The sequence below is a fragment of the Microtus oregoni genome, unplaced genomic scaffold (assembly GCF_018167655.1).
Source record: "Microtus oregoni isolate MIOR12 unplaced genomic scaffold, Mior012 000105F_ref0000443, whole genome shotgun sequence".
In the NCBI taxonomy this organism is placed as follows: Eukaryota; Metazoa; Chordata; class Mammalia; order Rodentia; family Cricetidae; genus Microtus; species Microtus oregoni.
In genome coordinates this window covers 1,766,071-1,781,548 of record NW_024544720.1, presented here as the reverse complement: position 1 = coordinate 1,781,548, position 15,478 = coordinate 1,766,071, and the positions used below count along the sequence as shown (strand labels likewise).

Below are 15,478 nucleotides of genomic sequence, written 5' to 3'. Positions count from 1 at the left end.
CAGGCGTGGTGGTGTATGCTCATAGCGGGTTGAGACCATCCAAGGTTACAGTAAGAGCAAGGTGGACAGCACCTGAGGGATGGCACCAAGGCTGTCTCTGTCCTCTGCACACACACACACAGCATAAAGTGTTTTCTTGCTTCCCTCTTGTTAGATGGAAGCAGTGGAGACCGTGCTTCTATCTGACACATTCCCTGTTTTTACTCAGGGAGTCAAAATTAAAATTGTTTACATAGCAAGTTACTCGTCTGTTTAGGATAATGGGTGAGAGACCTTTTAGAGTCCTCGTACACTAGACACGTTTGCTTCCTTACTAGGAATTAGTTTCCTATCATAAGAATTTTTTCAGATAAAATAACCAGGTAGTTGAAATATAGTAATTGAGTACAGAGTATGTTTTCTAGGCTGATGACCCAAGCAAAGAAATACTTTTAAAACAAAGTGATTGACACCAGGAAGGTTAGCCACCCCTTGGGAATACCCAAAGCAAGGCACAATAGATTTCTATCTTGTGCTCACTAATAAACAACAACATGCTAACGCCAGTGGCTTGGAACTCTGAGAGTATTGAGAAGGGAGGTGGAAGGAGATGGGGTTCAAAGGTTATTTGTCCTGGTCTTCCTTTGCAGAAAGCAGAAAATGGAGATTTTAACTGGATAATACCAGAGCGGTTTCTTGCCTTCTGTGGACCTCATTCAAGATCGAGGCTTGAAAGTGGTATGCAAAACTATGGAACCATTGTAGCCTTTGGAAGTGGAAGCACAAGCTGGGCATAGTAGAGTGTGCCTGTTCTCTCAGCTGTTTGAGAGTCTGAGTGAGGCAGGAGGAAGAGTCCTGAGTTCTGGTGTGCTGTGGGGTTGGCTGCCGGTATTGCCATGGTCACCTCTGAGAATGACCCAGCCCAGCTTAGAAAGAGACGAAAGAATTAAGCTAAGCTTGACTCAGTCTGTATGATTTAATCACTCTTGGTGGTTATTGGAGCGCATTGTTTTGCCTGGATTTTAACTTTTTACAACTTTTGTGTTTTACAGTTATAATCAAATCCAGACACTGTTTCCACCCTCTTTCAGGTGAAACTATTTTTCATTCTTTCCTTCCTGCATTTTACAAGATGTGGTGCATTTCTTCATGTAGGTTACCACCAACATTCTCCTGAGACTTATATTCCATATTTTAAGAATCACAATGTAACTACCATTATCCGTCTGAATAAGAGGATGTATGATGCTAAGCGCTTTACGGATGCTGGTTTCGATCACCATGATCTTTTCTTTCCGGATGGCAGCACCCCTGCTGAGGCAATTGTCCAAGAGTTTCTGGATATTTGTGAAAATGTTGAGGGTGCCATTGCAGTGCACTGCAAAGGTAAGCGGCTGGGCTGGGCTAAAGAACAGTGTACACGGATGAGTACGCGTGGAGATACGTGTCGTATCCGCTTGTGTTACCGGGAGACATACGACACTGTTTTTGAAAGAATGGTTTAAAGTTTTTCTATGACATTATCGTGTGTGTGTGCATGCGTGTGCGCGTACACATGTGTGTGTGTGTGCGTGAGCACGTGTGTGTGTGTGTTCTCTTACCATATAGTTTCTGGGGATGAAACTCACATCATCAGACTGATAGCAAGTTACCAGTGGATCCATCTCACTGGCCAGAAAGAATGATTTTAAAACCCTAAAATCATGAAAAGCATAGTAAATTATTTTCATGAATAAGCCTACAAAGGCTTATCACATTGAAATGTGTGTATTTATTCAAATGTCTGTCGTGTGCCTATGTGGTAAGTCCTTAGGTTGTCAGTGATAGAGCAAGGTCTTACTGCAGCTTGCTGTGTGGAGAATAAGATCTGACAAGGTGTATTTCAGCAGCCGTAGCAGTTTCTCATACTAAATGTTCCGTGAATGACTGTAAATGACACACTGTATGGATATAGTAGAGTTTATTTAACTTTAATGTGAACTGGTTAAGGAGGCAAGGGATATAATCACTAAGAAAAGTTCAATAGCAAGATAAAGAAAAAATAAAACAACCACCAAATTAATTTCTGGAATTAAAACTGTATTTGTAGTTAGGAGTCGAGCTATAACCCCAACATTCAAATGTTCATTTTGCAGTGGAAGATGACAAGGCATACCAAAAAGTAAAGTGGAAGGGGAGACAGGAAAAGTATAAAAAAATCCACAAAAATACCCTTGAATTGAACAGTGGTGGTGCACACCTTTAATCCCAGTACTTGGGAGGCAGAGGCAGGCAGATCTCAGTGAGTTCGAGGCCAGCCTGGTTTACGAAGAGAGTTCCAGGACAGCCAGGACTATTACGTAGAGAAACCCTTCTCGAAAAACAAAACAACAACAAACCAACCCCCCCTAAAAACAAAACAAAACAAAACTATCCTTGACAAGGATCAGATAGTGGATTCTTTAGATGATTTAACACAGCACCCTCAACGGTGCTCATGATGAAAAGAAAATAAGGGAAAAGGCGAGGGGGGGGGGATTGTGAGCAAAATCTAAGTGTCAATAGAAGACAAAAACCACAAAGTGAACCCAAAAAGCAGTTCTGAAAATACATTTAAAAACTTACTGACAGGGGTTGGGGATTTAGCTCAGTGGTAGAGCGCTTGTCTAGCAAGCACAATGCCCTGGGTTCAGTCCTCAGCTTCAGAAAAAAAAAAAAGACAAAATAACAAAAACTTACTGACAGGGTCCCAAGGAAGACTTGCGCAGGCAGAAGGAAGAAGTAGGACGGTTAAGAGCAGAACAAAACCATTAAAATGTCACCAGGCAGGGACTGGAGAGATAAGAGCACTGGCCACTCTGGCTGCTCTTCCAAAGGACCTGGGTTCCATTCCCAGGACCCTCATGGCAGTTCACAACTGTCTGTAACTCACGATCTAGGGGATGTGCAGCCTCACACAGACATACATACAGCAAAGCCCCAATATACATTTGAGAGAGAGGGGGAAGAAAAAGTCACCAGGTCTAGCAGAGTTGTGGGATGGAGCCCATAAGACCAGCTCCATTGTGTGGAGGAAGCTCCAGCAGAGGAGAGGGAGAAAGGAGGCAAACGCTTGGCCTGGAAAATTTTCCCACTTTGATGAAAGACATGATTGTAAACATTCTCCAAACTCAGCAAACTCCAAACGAAACCAACGCAGAAACTCCCGTGAAGATGCATTATAATGAGACTGTCTAAAGACAGACGACAGACACTGGAAGAAGCACGAGAGGAAACTCTAGTTAACCAGATCTTCTGTTAGAAGTTCTGTGGAGATCAGAGGCAGTGAATTGATACTAATCTAATTGCTGAAGGAAAAACCCTACAACCAAGAGTCCTATAAGTCTTCAAAACTCTCTCAAAAATCAGGAGAAATTAAACCACCCTCAGATGGTCCTGTGCTCTGTTGGGTGGAGTGGAAAGACCCCCGCAGGTATTTCTGGTAGAGGTGAAATTGCACGTGGACAGTTAAAGACTAGTTAGTGATAGCTTTTGATATTGTCATTATTGTAATATAAATACTGTAACATTGAAAAGATTGGAAACCAGTACAAATATCCAGGATTGGTTCTGCACAAAGTCTAACAAAAATCACAAACCTTTAGTTATATTGATGAAGAGAAAGGAGAAAAGGCTCAGATTATTAAATCGAGACGTGACCATGTGGACACTAACGGAGAGTCTATAGAAATGACAAGAGGACCTGAACTTGGATCCACGTGTAAAAGTTAGGCAAGGCTGAATGTACCTATAATTTCTGTATGGGACTTGGGACACACAGGAAGATCGCTGGGCATAGCAGCCTGTCAGCCTAGGTGAAACCAGCAAGCTCTGGGATCACGGAGAGACCATATCTCAAGGGTCTGGGGTTGAAAGTGATAAAGATGACTATGAGCAGTTGCAGAACAGAAAGTTGGGTAATGGAGATGAAGTGGAAAATTCCTGGAAACACAAAGCCTACCAAGACAGAGTTTCCGTGAGACGTAGACAGTGGGTTTAAAGTCTAAAACACAGAGAAGGTTGAAATGAAGTTTCCAGGTGAAGGAAAAACACTGGACCATGCTTATCCCCTGTGAATAACACCGATTCTCAGAGACTTACTCAAAGTTTAGGAGAATGAAGACCACAAGTTGTTGTGTGAGGCTCGGATTGCCTTGCTCCCAAGTACAAACAAAGAAGCCGTAAGGTACTGTCAGTATTGTAAGCATCCTGAACAAAGGTGTTTACCAGCTGAGCTCAGTAACATGTAAATGGATTACAGGGAGCTGGGTCTCTGTTGGTAGAAGGCTTGCTTTGCAAACATGATCTGCAGCACTGCCTAACCCAAGTGCTGTGGTACGCACTGCAGTCCTAGCGTTGAGGATCAGAATTCAAGATTATCCTCAGCCACATAGTGAGTCTGGGGTACAGGAGATAATACGATACAGTAAAATATTGTGCACGCTAATAAAGTGTTTGTCCTGGAGTCACAGAAGTAGTGCAACATAAAAAAGTCGGTGTGAATCTCCACGGCAACAGTGAATTCCAAAACCCACATCATCAGCTCTGCTAATACGGGAATGGCATTTGATGGAATTCAGCCCCTCCCTTTTGTGATAAAACCACGGAGAACAAAGTAGGCCCAGAAGGAAAGTGTCTCAACATAATAAAAGCCGTGTTTAAAAAGCCCACGGCCGCTGTCACCCTGTGGGTTGTAAGAGAGGGAAACTGTTCGCGGCTTGCTCTGATCTGGGGTGGTTTTCCTAATATCTGCCTCTGTTCTCTCCCATATAATTCCAGTTCCAAAGCCACTGCCACAGTTTCATGTATTTGCTTCATGGGACCCTATTTCTAATCGTGGGGATCAGGGAGGGTCCGCTAGAGAACAATAGCGTGTTTATATATAGCATGGTTTATTAAAAGAAATTGTGGAGTCGGTGAGTCCATCCATCATCTGTACTATGAGCTGCCTGCCTGGAGGCATGAAGGCAGACCTGCTTTTGGGTGGAAAGAAAGCTAGTCTTTTTGTTCTGTTCAGACTTTGAATGGTTTGGAAGAGGACTGCCCACATTATGGAAAGCAGTGTGCTTGCTAAAAATGGCACCAATTGAAATGCTGGTTTTTAATCAGAAATTCCTTCCAAGATGACACAGACCATAGGAGTTAATCATGATGGGCTCTGTAGGAGGAGAGAAGGCCAGGAGATGACTCAGCATCTAACGTTCTGCCACACCAAGCCTGAGACTGGAGTTCAGATCTCCTTGACACACATAAACACTGGGTGGTCATGTAGCTCACTGATAGTTACAGCGAAGGAAGAGACAAGGATTTCCACACTAGCTAGCCAAACCAGCCATTTGGGTGAGATCTGTCAGGTTCAATTTAGAAAGCCTGCCTTAGTGAGTAAGGCGGGGAGCAATGAAGGAAGACTCTTAGACTTCTACTTAGGGCTTCCTCATGCATGTGCCCCCCAAAATGCAACCATACATACACACTCACATGCACATCACATACAGAGACACACACAAAATGGGGGGAAGAAAAGGAAAAGAGTTGAGGGTATATTTAGGGCAGAGTGCTTGTCTAACATGTCCAAGCACCCCTCAGCCAAAGCAGAGCGTGAACAGTTACGGATGCTGAGAAAGTGATTTGATAGCGGATGTAAGGCTTGGGCAGAAAACACTTCTTAAAAATTTATTTTTATTTGTGTGCATGTGTGTGGCTCTTGAGCCAGAGAGTGTCTGATCTCCTAGAAATGGAGTTACAGGCAGTTATAAGCCACCTGGTAGTGGGTGCTGGGAACTGAACCTGGGTCTTCTGTGAGAGCAGGAGTGCTTGTAGTACAAATAACTTTCTTTTTTTATTTTAGACAAAAAGGGGAAGTATAGTGATATTTTCTTTGTGTTTTAATAAATAAAGCTCATCTGAAGATCAGAGTGCAAAGCTAGCCACACCAGTCAGCCATACAGGCCAGGCAGTAGTGGCACACACCTTTAATCCCAGGAGCCACAGTAGTTAGCCACAGAGGCTGGGCAGTGGTGGTACACGCCTCTAATCCCAGCACCAGAGAGGAATATAAGGTGGGAGGAGACAGGAACTCACCCTTTTCAGTCTGAAGATTTCACAGAGGTAAGAGCTCAACGATAGTTTGCTTTTCTGATCTCCAGCTTGCACCCCAGTATCTATCTGTCTCTGGGTTTTTATTGTTTGTGCTGCAAGTGTTCTTTACCATTGGGTCTCCTCTCCACCACCACATTTCTTAAGAATCTTAAGAATCCCTGTTCAGAAAACAAGTCTCAGTCTTTGGCTTCACATCGAATCCTCCGGGGATTTTAGAAGGATCCAGTCTCTGTTCCTAGGCTGCATCCTCCTAGGTCTTGAGGATGAAACCTGGTACTGCCCTTTTTACAGACCTCTTAAGACTGACTCAGAGAACCTCTGTGGAGGGAGGCAAAACCCTGGGAAGGGTTTAATATTTTGGCTTTTTTTTTCTTCCTCCTGTTCCAAAAATTCTGGAGGATGTGCAACCAGGTTTCATGGATTGTTTGTTTTTCTAGCTGGCCTTGGCCGAACAGGTACTCTGATAGGCTGCTACCTCATGAAGCATTATAGGATGACGGCAGCCGAAAGCATTGCCTGGCTCAGAATCTGTAGACCGGGTTCCGTGATTGGGCCCCAGCAGCAGTTTCTAGTCATGTAAGTACCCTGGAAGCTTGTCTCCTGTAACAGCAGGAGTGTGAGTAGGGGCGGGGGATGGGAGGGCGTCCTTAATGGAAAGCTGTATTTTCTTGTTGTCTAAACACCCTAGGAAACAGTCAAGCCTCTGGCTGGAAGGTGACTATTACCGCCAGAAGTTGAGAGGGCAGGAGAATGGACCCCTCAGAACAGCCTTCTCCAAACAACTCTCGGATATTGACGACATTTCGATAAGTGGGCTTGAGAATCAAGACAATCAAGAGCCAGAGCCGGTAATGGAACCGTCCCGATCACGCTGTTGTTATTGCTGTAAATGCTGTTGAGATCCTTGTAGGGCATGGAGAAAACCATAGGTAAAGATAATAAAGTGACCTTGGAGGGCTGCCACCACACAGTTGTGTTAAGATACAACCCTCTCTGGAAGTGTTTGACTGGAAAGAAAGTTGTGTGCTCGTAGTGTCTTACTTCCTAAACACAGATGTAAATGAGCAGTAGGGAGCCATCTTCAGCTGGATCTGGTCACTGCCCCACCCCAGCGCCCTGTCCTCTTAGCTGCTTTAGAGGTTCAAGTCGAGAACTTTCAAAGAGCTGCACTTTCAGAGGCAGCAATACTAGGCTAAGGGGTATTGAATGAATGTCCAAACTATTACAAGTTCTAATACCAAAAGCCTATTATGTATCTTTACTCTTTTACATATGAGGGCTTTGGGTCCAGTGACTCCAAAAGTCAGCTTTGATTGTCGTGAAATATATGGCTGATAGTTTGATTTTTGAAAACTCTTGTAGCATTCAGAAGAAACTTAAAGTATGTGTGTTTGCATGTGCGCATGAATACACATACCTCTCTGAGTGCTCACCCATGCCTCTGAGTGTGTTTGTATAAGTTTGCATGTTTCTGTGTGTGTACATGTGTGCATAAATGCATACATGCTTTGTGTGTGTGTGTGCATGCCTGTGTGTGTCTGGATAAGTAGCCACTTTGCTTCAGTAGGAACCTAAGTTAAGAGCTCAGTGTTTTCTTTTTCTGTTGCTGTTGCTTTAATCCACACAGTATAGTGATGATGATGAAATCAGTGGAGTAACACAAGGAGACAAGCTTCGGGCCCTGAAAAGTCGGAGACAGTCCAAAGCCAACACTATCCCCCTCACGTGAGTGGTTTTCCTTCACTGTGCTCATCCTCGTTTATGTCGTGTAGGTTCCTAGTGGACGTTTTTCCTGCATTTTTTTCTCCCTAGCTGCACACCTGTGATGCAGTGATCACACGTGTGATTTAAAATATATAGGTGCTCACCTGGGAAGCGCTCAGCCGTTCACTTATCTCTGTGTTCTCTTGTAAGCCTCAGGAGCCATGATAGGTAAGAAAACGATATTAGCAAAGCTTTTGTCCAGAGACAGTCCGCTGTGCACCTTCAAGAGAGGAATCGCAGATGTCAAGACCAGAATGACAGAGTTGGCCGTAGTTATTAAGATGATTACATGTCAGTCCTCAGTCTGCACACAGTAGGATGGAGTCAGTTGTCATGTGATGTCTTAAAATCATTCTGTCATCTCAGGGTAATGATAAACTCATCCCCAAATTATGTTCTTATAATTTTTTTTTTTTGTCTGGAGAATTAGTTTCAAATTGTCGACAGAGATTTAGTACAATAAGAAATTTTATAGTGGGTATCTTTATCCCCACGTGAACTCCTTAAGCACTGTGTTAATTTGGCTCCAACTACAGGGAACAAATTGGTGTACAAATACGGGAACTCAAGCTATGTAACCTCCTAGCAGCTCTCCACACACCCAGCTGAGCTTTTGAGTCATGTGGGCACTTACCTTATTAATGCAACTTCTGGTTGGAACTTTTGGGGTGGGATTCTTATTTCTTTCTTTTTTTTTTTTTTAAATTAATTTATTTATTATATATACCCTTTTCAGAGAGTGCACCAGATCTCATTACAGATGGTTGTGAACCACCATGTGGTTGCTGGGAATTGAACTCAGCCAGTGCTCTTACCTCTGAGCCATCTCTCCAGCCCTAGGATTCTTATTTCTAGCAAGCCTCTTTTCCTGCCCCTTACTCCTGGCCTGGTAGGTTGGTGGGGCACGATACCCTTTGAATTGCAAAGCCTAGGAAGCGAATGCTTCTGTAGGTTACACATTTTTTGTGCTAAGACTATCCATTGCCAGTTTAATTTTTAATAGATTGTTTTATTCCATATTCAGAAGGTAGGGGATACATATTCTGCTTGATCAAAAGTTCTTGTTATCAGCTAGAGAGATGGCTCAGTTGCTTGAGAGTACTTGCTGCTCTTGCCGAGGCCCCAGGTTTGCCTCCCAGCAGTACCCAGATCAAGCAGCACATAATCACCTGTAACTCCAGCTCCAGGGAGCCTCTCCTCTCTGCAGGTGCGCACATACGCACACAAATAAAAAGATAAATCCTTTTTTTTAAAAAAAAAAAACTATTCTTGTTAAATAGAACTTTCAGGAAATGTTACCTTCTCCACTCTTTAGATCTCTTGGGGATGCTGAGATTATGTAATTCATAGCCTTGGGTGTATGGAGACTAAAATTTAAAGACCTTTGGAACTGGCAGAAGATGTCAGATGTCCCTCCACTCAGCAGGGTATGAGACTGGGCTAGACGGATGCTGTTCTCAATGAATGAAAGCCACTAGAGGGGTTGGGGTGAGCTCAGTGGGAGGATGCTTGCAGGGGGCTGGGATTTAATCCTCTTCACTGCTGGAAAAGGAGGAGAGGGAAGGAAGAAAGGGGAGAGGGATTTAGGAAAGACTGGGTGAAAAGACTGGCCTTCTCTGCAGGCATTTGTTTAGTTATACCCTTCCCCCACTGGGATTAAAAAGAACAAAAGAATGGTAGATGCCCAAGCTTTTACTGTTGCTGTGTTTAAAATACTGGAAGCGGGGGTGTTATTTAGGCTCAACTCACAGTGTAATTCATCATGGTGGAAAAGTCAGGGCAGAAGACTTGGTCACAGTGTAATTAACCGTGGTGGAAAAGTCAGGGCAGGAGACCTGGTCACATGTCATTTGATGTTTGTGTGTGCTCAGCCAACTTTCTCCTTCTGGGGATGGCACCACGAGGAGGGTTCCATTTCAGTTAATCTTAGATAACCCTCTCAGACACATCTTGCCTCTTGGATGGTTAATCTATATTCCGTCAGGTTGACAGTATTGACCACCAGATGGCCTGTCACTCTGTTTGCCACTAACTTTCTGTGTTAGATCTCCAGGAAAGAATGCATGGAGGCGGGGTTGCAGTTGTATCCTACGTGGTCATAAGGTAGAAGCATACAATCACTTTAGAAAAACCACTTAAATCCAACAGTGCAAAAAAGACAAGTGAACATTTCAACAAAGAAAAGTAACTCTTAAGCTTTGAGTTTTACCAGAGGAACAAATGAAGATCTCTAGTGCAGACACCCCGTTTGCATGCCGCTACCCACTGAGATAACATTGTAGTCAGTAACTGTAAGTGAAAATAAGGTGGAGGACAATTGAGAAAGACCCTGGCATTAACCTCTGTCTTCCACACACATCCACACAGGCGTGTGCTCACATGTGAATACCTACAGCACACACACAAGAAACTGGGTATGTGATACACACTTGTAATCCTAGCACGTTAGCACTTGAAAGGTGGCGGTAGGAAGTTCAAGGTCACACTCCGCTACATAGTAAAGTCAAGGCCAGCCTGGGCAATAGGAGACATTGTCTTAAGAAAGAAGGGAAAATTAGGAAAAAGGAAAATTAATATCAAATTTTGGGTGTGTATTAGATACTTTTCCATTGCTATGATACACACCATAACCAAGGCAGCTTGCAGAAGGAAATGTGTATTTGGGCTTTTTGTTCCAGGGGGTTGGAGTCCATGAGCATCATAGGGAAGCGACAGCATGCATGGTGGCAGGCCACCTGGGAATAAATAGCAAGAGGCTTAGAAACCTCAAAGCCCACTCCCAGTAACATAGTTTCCCCCATCAAGGCCACACCTCCTACAGCTACCTACCCAAACCATCTAACCAACTGCAGACTAAGCACTTAAACTCCCAAGGCTGTGAGGTCCATCTTTTTCATATCACCTCAGGTTGTGTAAAGAAAACAAGGAACCACACATAGCGTGACCACAGTAGTGAAGTTGATGGTTTCTGGTCAGGTCTGCTTCTGTAATCCCTGCTGTCAAGTCTGCAGATCACCTGGACTTCCAACTAAAACTCAGTTCCCTGTTCATAGCCACGCCTTCTGATCTTGTCAGACGTCTGTGGGTTGTTTCTGCCTCCTTTTCTCCCGGTGCTCAGGTGTAGAGTTTTGTATGAGCATACTGCGTATTTGACTATGGCCAAATCTGTTTTGTTAAGTCAGGATGGTGGGGTGGTTATCCAGCCAGACATGGAGTCTAACCATTTGTTTCTGTGTGCTAAACTAAAGTCAGCATTTTTGTCTCAACAGAAATTGGACCACCACCACCACCACCCTCCTTTCCCACCCCTTTGCCATCACAGTTGGCTGCTTTGGGACTTTTAGGGTATCTCAAAGCCATAGGCAGCTCTGTGTTTTATTACAGGATTTGTTTTGGCTTCCCAATGTGAACATCTGTTATTTCCCCTTCGCCCTTTCCAGATGTCCCCTAGCTGTGCTGACCTCTGCACTGTGTAGTGTTGCCATCTGGTGGATTGTGTGTGACTACATCCTTCCCACCCTGCTGTTCTGTCTTGATGGCTTCAGAACACAGTAGCCATCCGGACCCTTTGACAGATAGTTTGCTGTGTAAGTTTCTTGTTCCCGTTTCTCTCCTGCATTCCCTTGTTGTCCAGTGTGGTTTTCAAGGTGCATGTGTTTCTCCTTCTGGCTCTCCTGGCTGTTTTGGTTTGCTTATTTTCCAGGGTTCTCTTTCTGAATCTTTTCCATGAACTGCATGATGGTAGCAGCAGGGGGTGGGGCGGGGCCTCAATGATCCTTTGAAGCCAAGAATGTTGAAAAATGACACCCATTTTTGAAAGTTGTGCTAGTTATTTATATAAGTGGACTTTGGAATAGTTCTCTTCCCTGTAGAAATGTTAAGGTAGTTGGCCTGATTAGTGTGATCTCCTTTCTACCAGGGTCTGCACACTCCTCTCATGTTCTGTACCTTGAGTGTGTCTCCAGTCAAAAGGGTTTTATCTCCATTCTTATTTTATCAAAGATTGGGTTTGTAGCATGGAGGGCTAGCAAGGACTGTAGCGTGATTTCTGCCCACGGAGCATCTCTCTTGAGGTCGCCTGTCTTTGGTGGTAGAGCACACACGGTCATGTCGCATCCTCCTCTGTTGAGTGAGAGTAGCAGACAGAGCTGGCTGTCTCCTTCCTGCTCAGGTTTCCACCTTACAGTCTCTAGACTCCGCCTTTTTCCTTTCTTAAGCGTAGCTAGACTGTCTTTATTAGATTATGTACCCAGGTTTGTAGTCTCTTGAGATCTGTCATCTTCTTTTCAGCAGAGTGTTGTAAAAAACACCCATGTGGAGCACCACAGTTGAGACCCACAGAGGGAGACTTTGTCCCACAGCAACAACACCCCAAATCTGTCTGTTTTCCGTAACCTTTCTTCTGTTCATTCGAAAAATGACTCTTCTTGTCTCAGATTGGACTTAGAAATTACCAAAGCATTTGGAATTCCTTTCTAGAATCTCTTCCAAAGTAAAAGTGCATTGCAACCAACCCTGGTCCTTTGTGGTTCTGTTGAGTGTTTTCATATGACTGAGAAAAATAAAAAATTAATCAGTGCCAATTCTTGAAGATTAAAGAAAACCTACTGAACACATTTTTATTTATGACATTTTCTTGAATATCTTAGGTGAATTTATAATCTTACATTCACACTCAGGTTTCTATAGAATTTAATTTTTTTTTTTTTTTTTTTTTTTTTGCCTCTTCTGTCAACTGAAGAGCGGTGTTGCCTTTTATAGTTCCTCTCAGACCATTCCAAGTGGCCAGGATGTTCTGAGTGGGTGGAGTTGCTGCTAATAATATTTGTCTTCAGGCTCAAATGTCTTCAACTTAAGTGTTGCTTCTGCTGGGGATTTCCTCCTCGGCGTCCTCTGCCAGATAGTCAGGTCACCTGTAACGGGTTGCCACCACACTTCAGGACCTAAGCAGGGCATTCCATTTAGCCTGCCTACTGATTTGAACTTACAAAAGCAAAAGCCTTTCCGTAGCTGATCTTCGTAGCCATCTGTGTGATCTTTATAACCACTAGTTCCTGGTCACTTTCTTCCAAAGTGGCTTCATTTGTGGGTGATGGTCCGTTGCTGTGAGCTGGTAAGAGAGCCTTGCCTAGCAACCGTTAAGACTCCATTAGCTGGTTGTCTGGAACCTGAAATCCAGAAAGCTTTTAGTGTTCTATGTCTAGTGCATGCATGGGGGGCGGTATCGCTAGAGAAATTTGGAGGGTTTTGTGGGGCATCATACAAAAAACTCTGTGGCAGTCAGTGGTCCCTTAGAAAGCCGGCCAGGCGTTTGGAGGCTCAGAGAACACACTGGTCAAACATTTGGTTTTGGTTTTTTGTTTGTTTGTTTGTTATACTATAAACTTTGGTATGGCTCATCATTTGCTTTTTGTTTTTATTTTTTTTTTAAACTTTGCTGTGTCTCTCACATGGTCACTGTCTGAGATTTGGGGCAGCTGAGGCTCCATAGACACCACAGAGAGGGCACTGGTCTATTGTTTGGGCACAAGTTGAGGAAGACCAATGCAAATTTCATTGGGAAAGAGGGGAGAAAATGTATATTCTGCATATTGCTTGGGAAAAGCCAGGTGAGGAGAGCAGGTGGCAGAGGGAAACACCTGAGTTTGGCTTCCTTGCCCTGTCTGAGTTCATGTATGTCAGCGTGGTTCTGGAGCTTCCCACTGTACTGATGTGCTAACTGCTCACTCGGGTCGGATAACCTGAGGCTTCTCTGGTGTGGTTAATGCATACTGAATTTCCTTCTGAGCGTCAAAATTCCACAGAAATTAGTAACCGCTAATATCACTATTTCACATTCCTTTACACTATTTTATAGAAAAATTAATGCTCTAAAAATTTATTTTCAGTCAGCCTAAGAAATAATTATTGACTCAGTTGCAATTCTTTGTTTGCTTTTTGTTTTTTGAGACAGGGTTTCTCTGGGTAGTCTTGGAACTTGCTCTGTAGACCAGGCTGGCCTTGAACTCACTGAGATCCACCTCCCTCTGCCTCCCAAGTGCTGGGACTAAAGGGGTGCACCACCAGTGCCCAGCCTTTTTGGGGGATGTGGGTGGGAGGGGGGGTTGTAGTTCTTCATATTGTATAGCACTTAAACTTTCAGTTTCAGTTTTAAGAAACCAGGAGCAGATTTCCTGAGCAGGCGGTGCACTGGTTTCTTTTTTTTTTTTTTATTTGTGCTAATGATCTTACAGTACGGTAGTTACCCTTGCTTTTGACCTCAAATGATTTGAAATAGAGGAGTGACATTTCAGAAAAATGCAGTCTCATCTTTCTCTTTTGTCAAGAAGCCATAGAGGAGAATCAAGTATACACCCTGCCCAGAAACCTGGAAAAATCAAACCAAACCTGGTGGATTTGGTTGCCTTTATGCAAATTCTAGATTCATATCCTTAAGAGAGATAAATAAATATTTCCTCCTCAATTTGTATTAGCAGAAAGAAATTTTAGCAGTTGGTTGGGAGTAGTATCAGTATTCTGTATAGCCCAGTATGGGTAACTGTGGTGACGACTGACAGAATTTCTTAAGGCGAGGGAGGGGCCTTGAAGGTTTCCAGCACTAGGGATGATGGATGAGGCCGGGCTGAGTCAGCTCCTCCATCTTACTGTTATACATTATATACACATACTGAAGTGAGTCCTCGTGCCCAATAAATATGTGGGATTATGATGTGCATCCTAAATTGTTACGTCATTCCTTAAAAAGAACTTTCACTAAATCCTATTTTGGGTATCTGGGCTCATGTTGGTTCCTTCCTGAGTCACATTTTTGCACGCACCTACTGTTTCTACTTAGAATATTTCAGGTCAGTTGTGTGACACGGGCAGATTCAGCCAGGGCCTGCGTTGCCTGTGAAGTTGCAGGGCTTTTGGAACAGCAGTGGGTTGACAGCTCCGCCTGTTCTCACTCTGTTGTGAGCCAAGCAGTGAGGTGTTTGGGTGCCTTTACTGCGGGCAGTCCACCATCATCAGAACTTCGGAACCTGTGCTTCATTAGGAGGACCAGTTGTCAATCATCCTGGCCATGACAGGCCTGTGAAGCGGACTCCTCCAGAGCTGAAAGGACTTATTTTTACTCCCTGGAGCTGGTCTCTTGCAGATTGTTATTGGCTCTCCCGACTATAGTTTGACTTAAAAGGAGGGAGCCCACTCTACCCCCAGACAGGGTTTCTCTGTGTAGCCCTGGCTGTCCTGGAATTCGCTTTGTAGACCAGACTGGCCTCTAACTCACTGAGATCCACCTGCCTCTGCCTCCTAAGCTGTGATTAAAGGCCTCACCACCACTGCCCGGCTAAGGAGGAAGCTTTAAAGTCAGTGTTTTCTCCTTCCTCTAGCAAACGCTGATGGAGGTAAATGAGTGCATGTGGTTCTGAAGCAAAGACTGGCCTGCCAACATCTTTTGGTGTTTTCTGCTATTTTCTCTTCTGACCGTTTAATGAGACTCACTTATGGGGAGCATGCTTTGTGTGTGACCTGCTTGCTCTGTTTTGTGATTTTTCCTTCTGGGCAGTCTTCTGTCATAGAAAGGCTTTTAGGTTTTAACTAAGACAAGTTTCACAGCATTTAAGTGATTAACTGA

General features: G+C 43.9%; 1 protein-coding gene across 11 annotated transcripts in view; it reads left to right on the top strand.

The window, feature by feature from the left end:
* LOC121443361 (dual specificity protein phosphatase CDC14B) overlaps positions 1 to 15,478 on the top strand; it is a 74,816-nt gene that overhangs the window by 53,386 nt on the left and 5,952 nt on the right. For 6 of the 11 annotated variants that reach the window (XM_041645099.1, XM_041645094.1, XM_041645093.1 and 3 more), the window contains 5 exons: positions 630 to 717; positions 1,135 to 1,365; positions 6,534 to 6,672; positions 6,785 to 6,944; positions 7,724 to 7,821. In XM_041645099.1, coding sequence (XP_041501033.1) covers positions 630 to 717; positions 1,135 to 1,365; positions 6,534 to 6,672; positions 6,785 to 6,944; positions 7,724 to 7,821 — 716 coding nt within the window. Of the gene's footprint in view, positions 1 to 629; positions 718 to 1,134; positions 1,366 to 6,533; positions 6,673 to 6,784; positions 6,945 to 7,723; positions 7,822 to 11,300; positions 11,448 to 15,478 lie in introns of all 11 variants that reach the window. The other 5 variants (XR_005973655.1, XM_041645095.1, XM_041645100.1 and 2 more) reach the window with 2 other exon arrangements.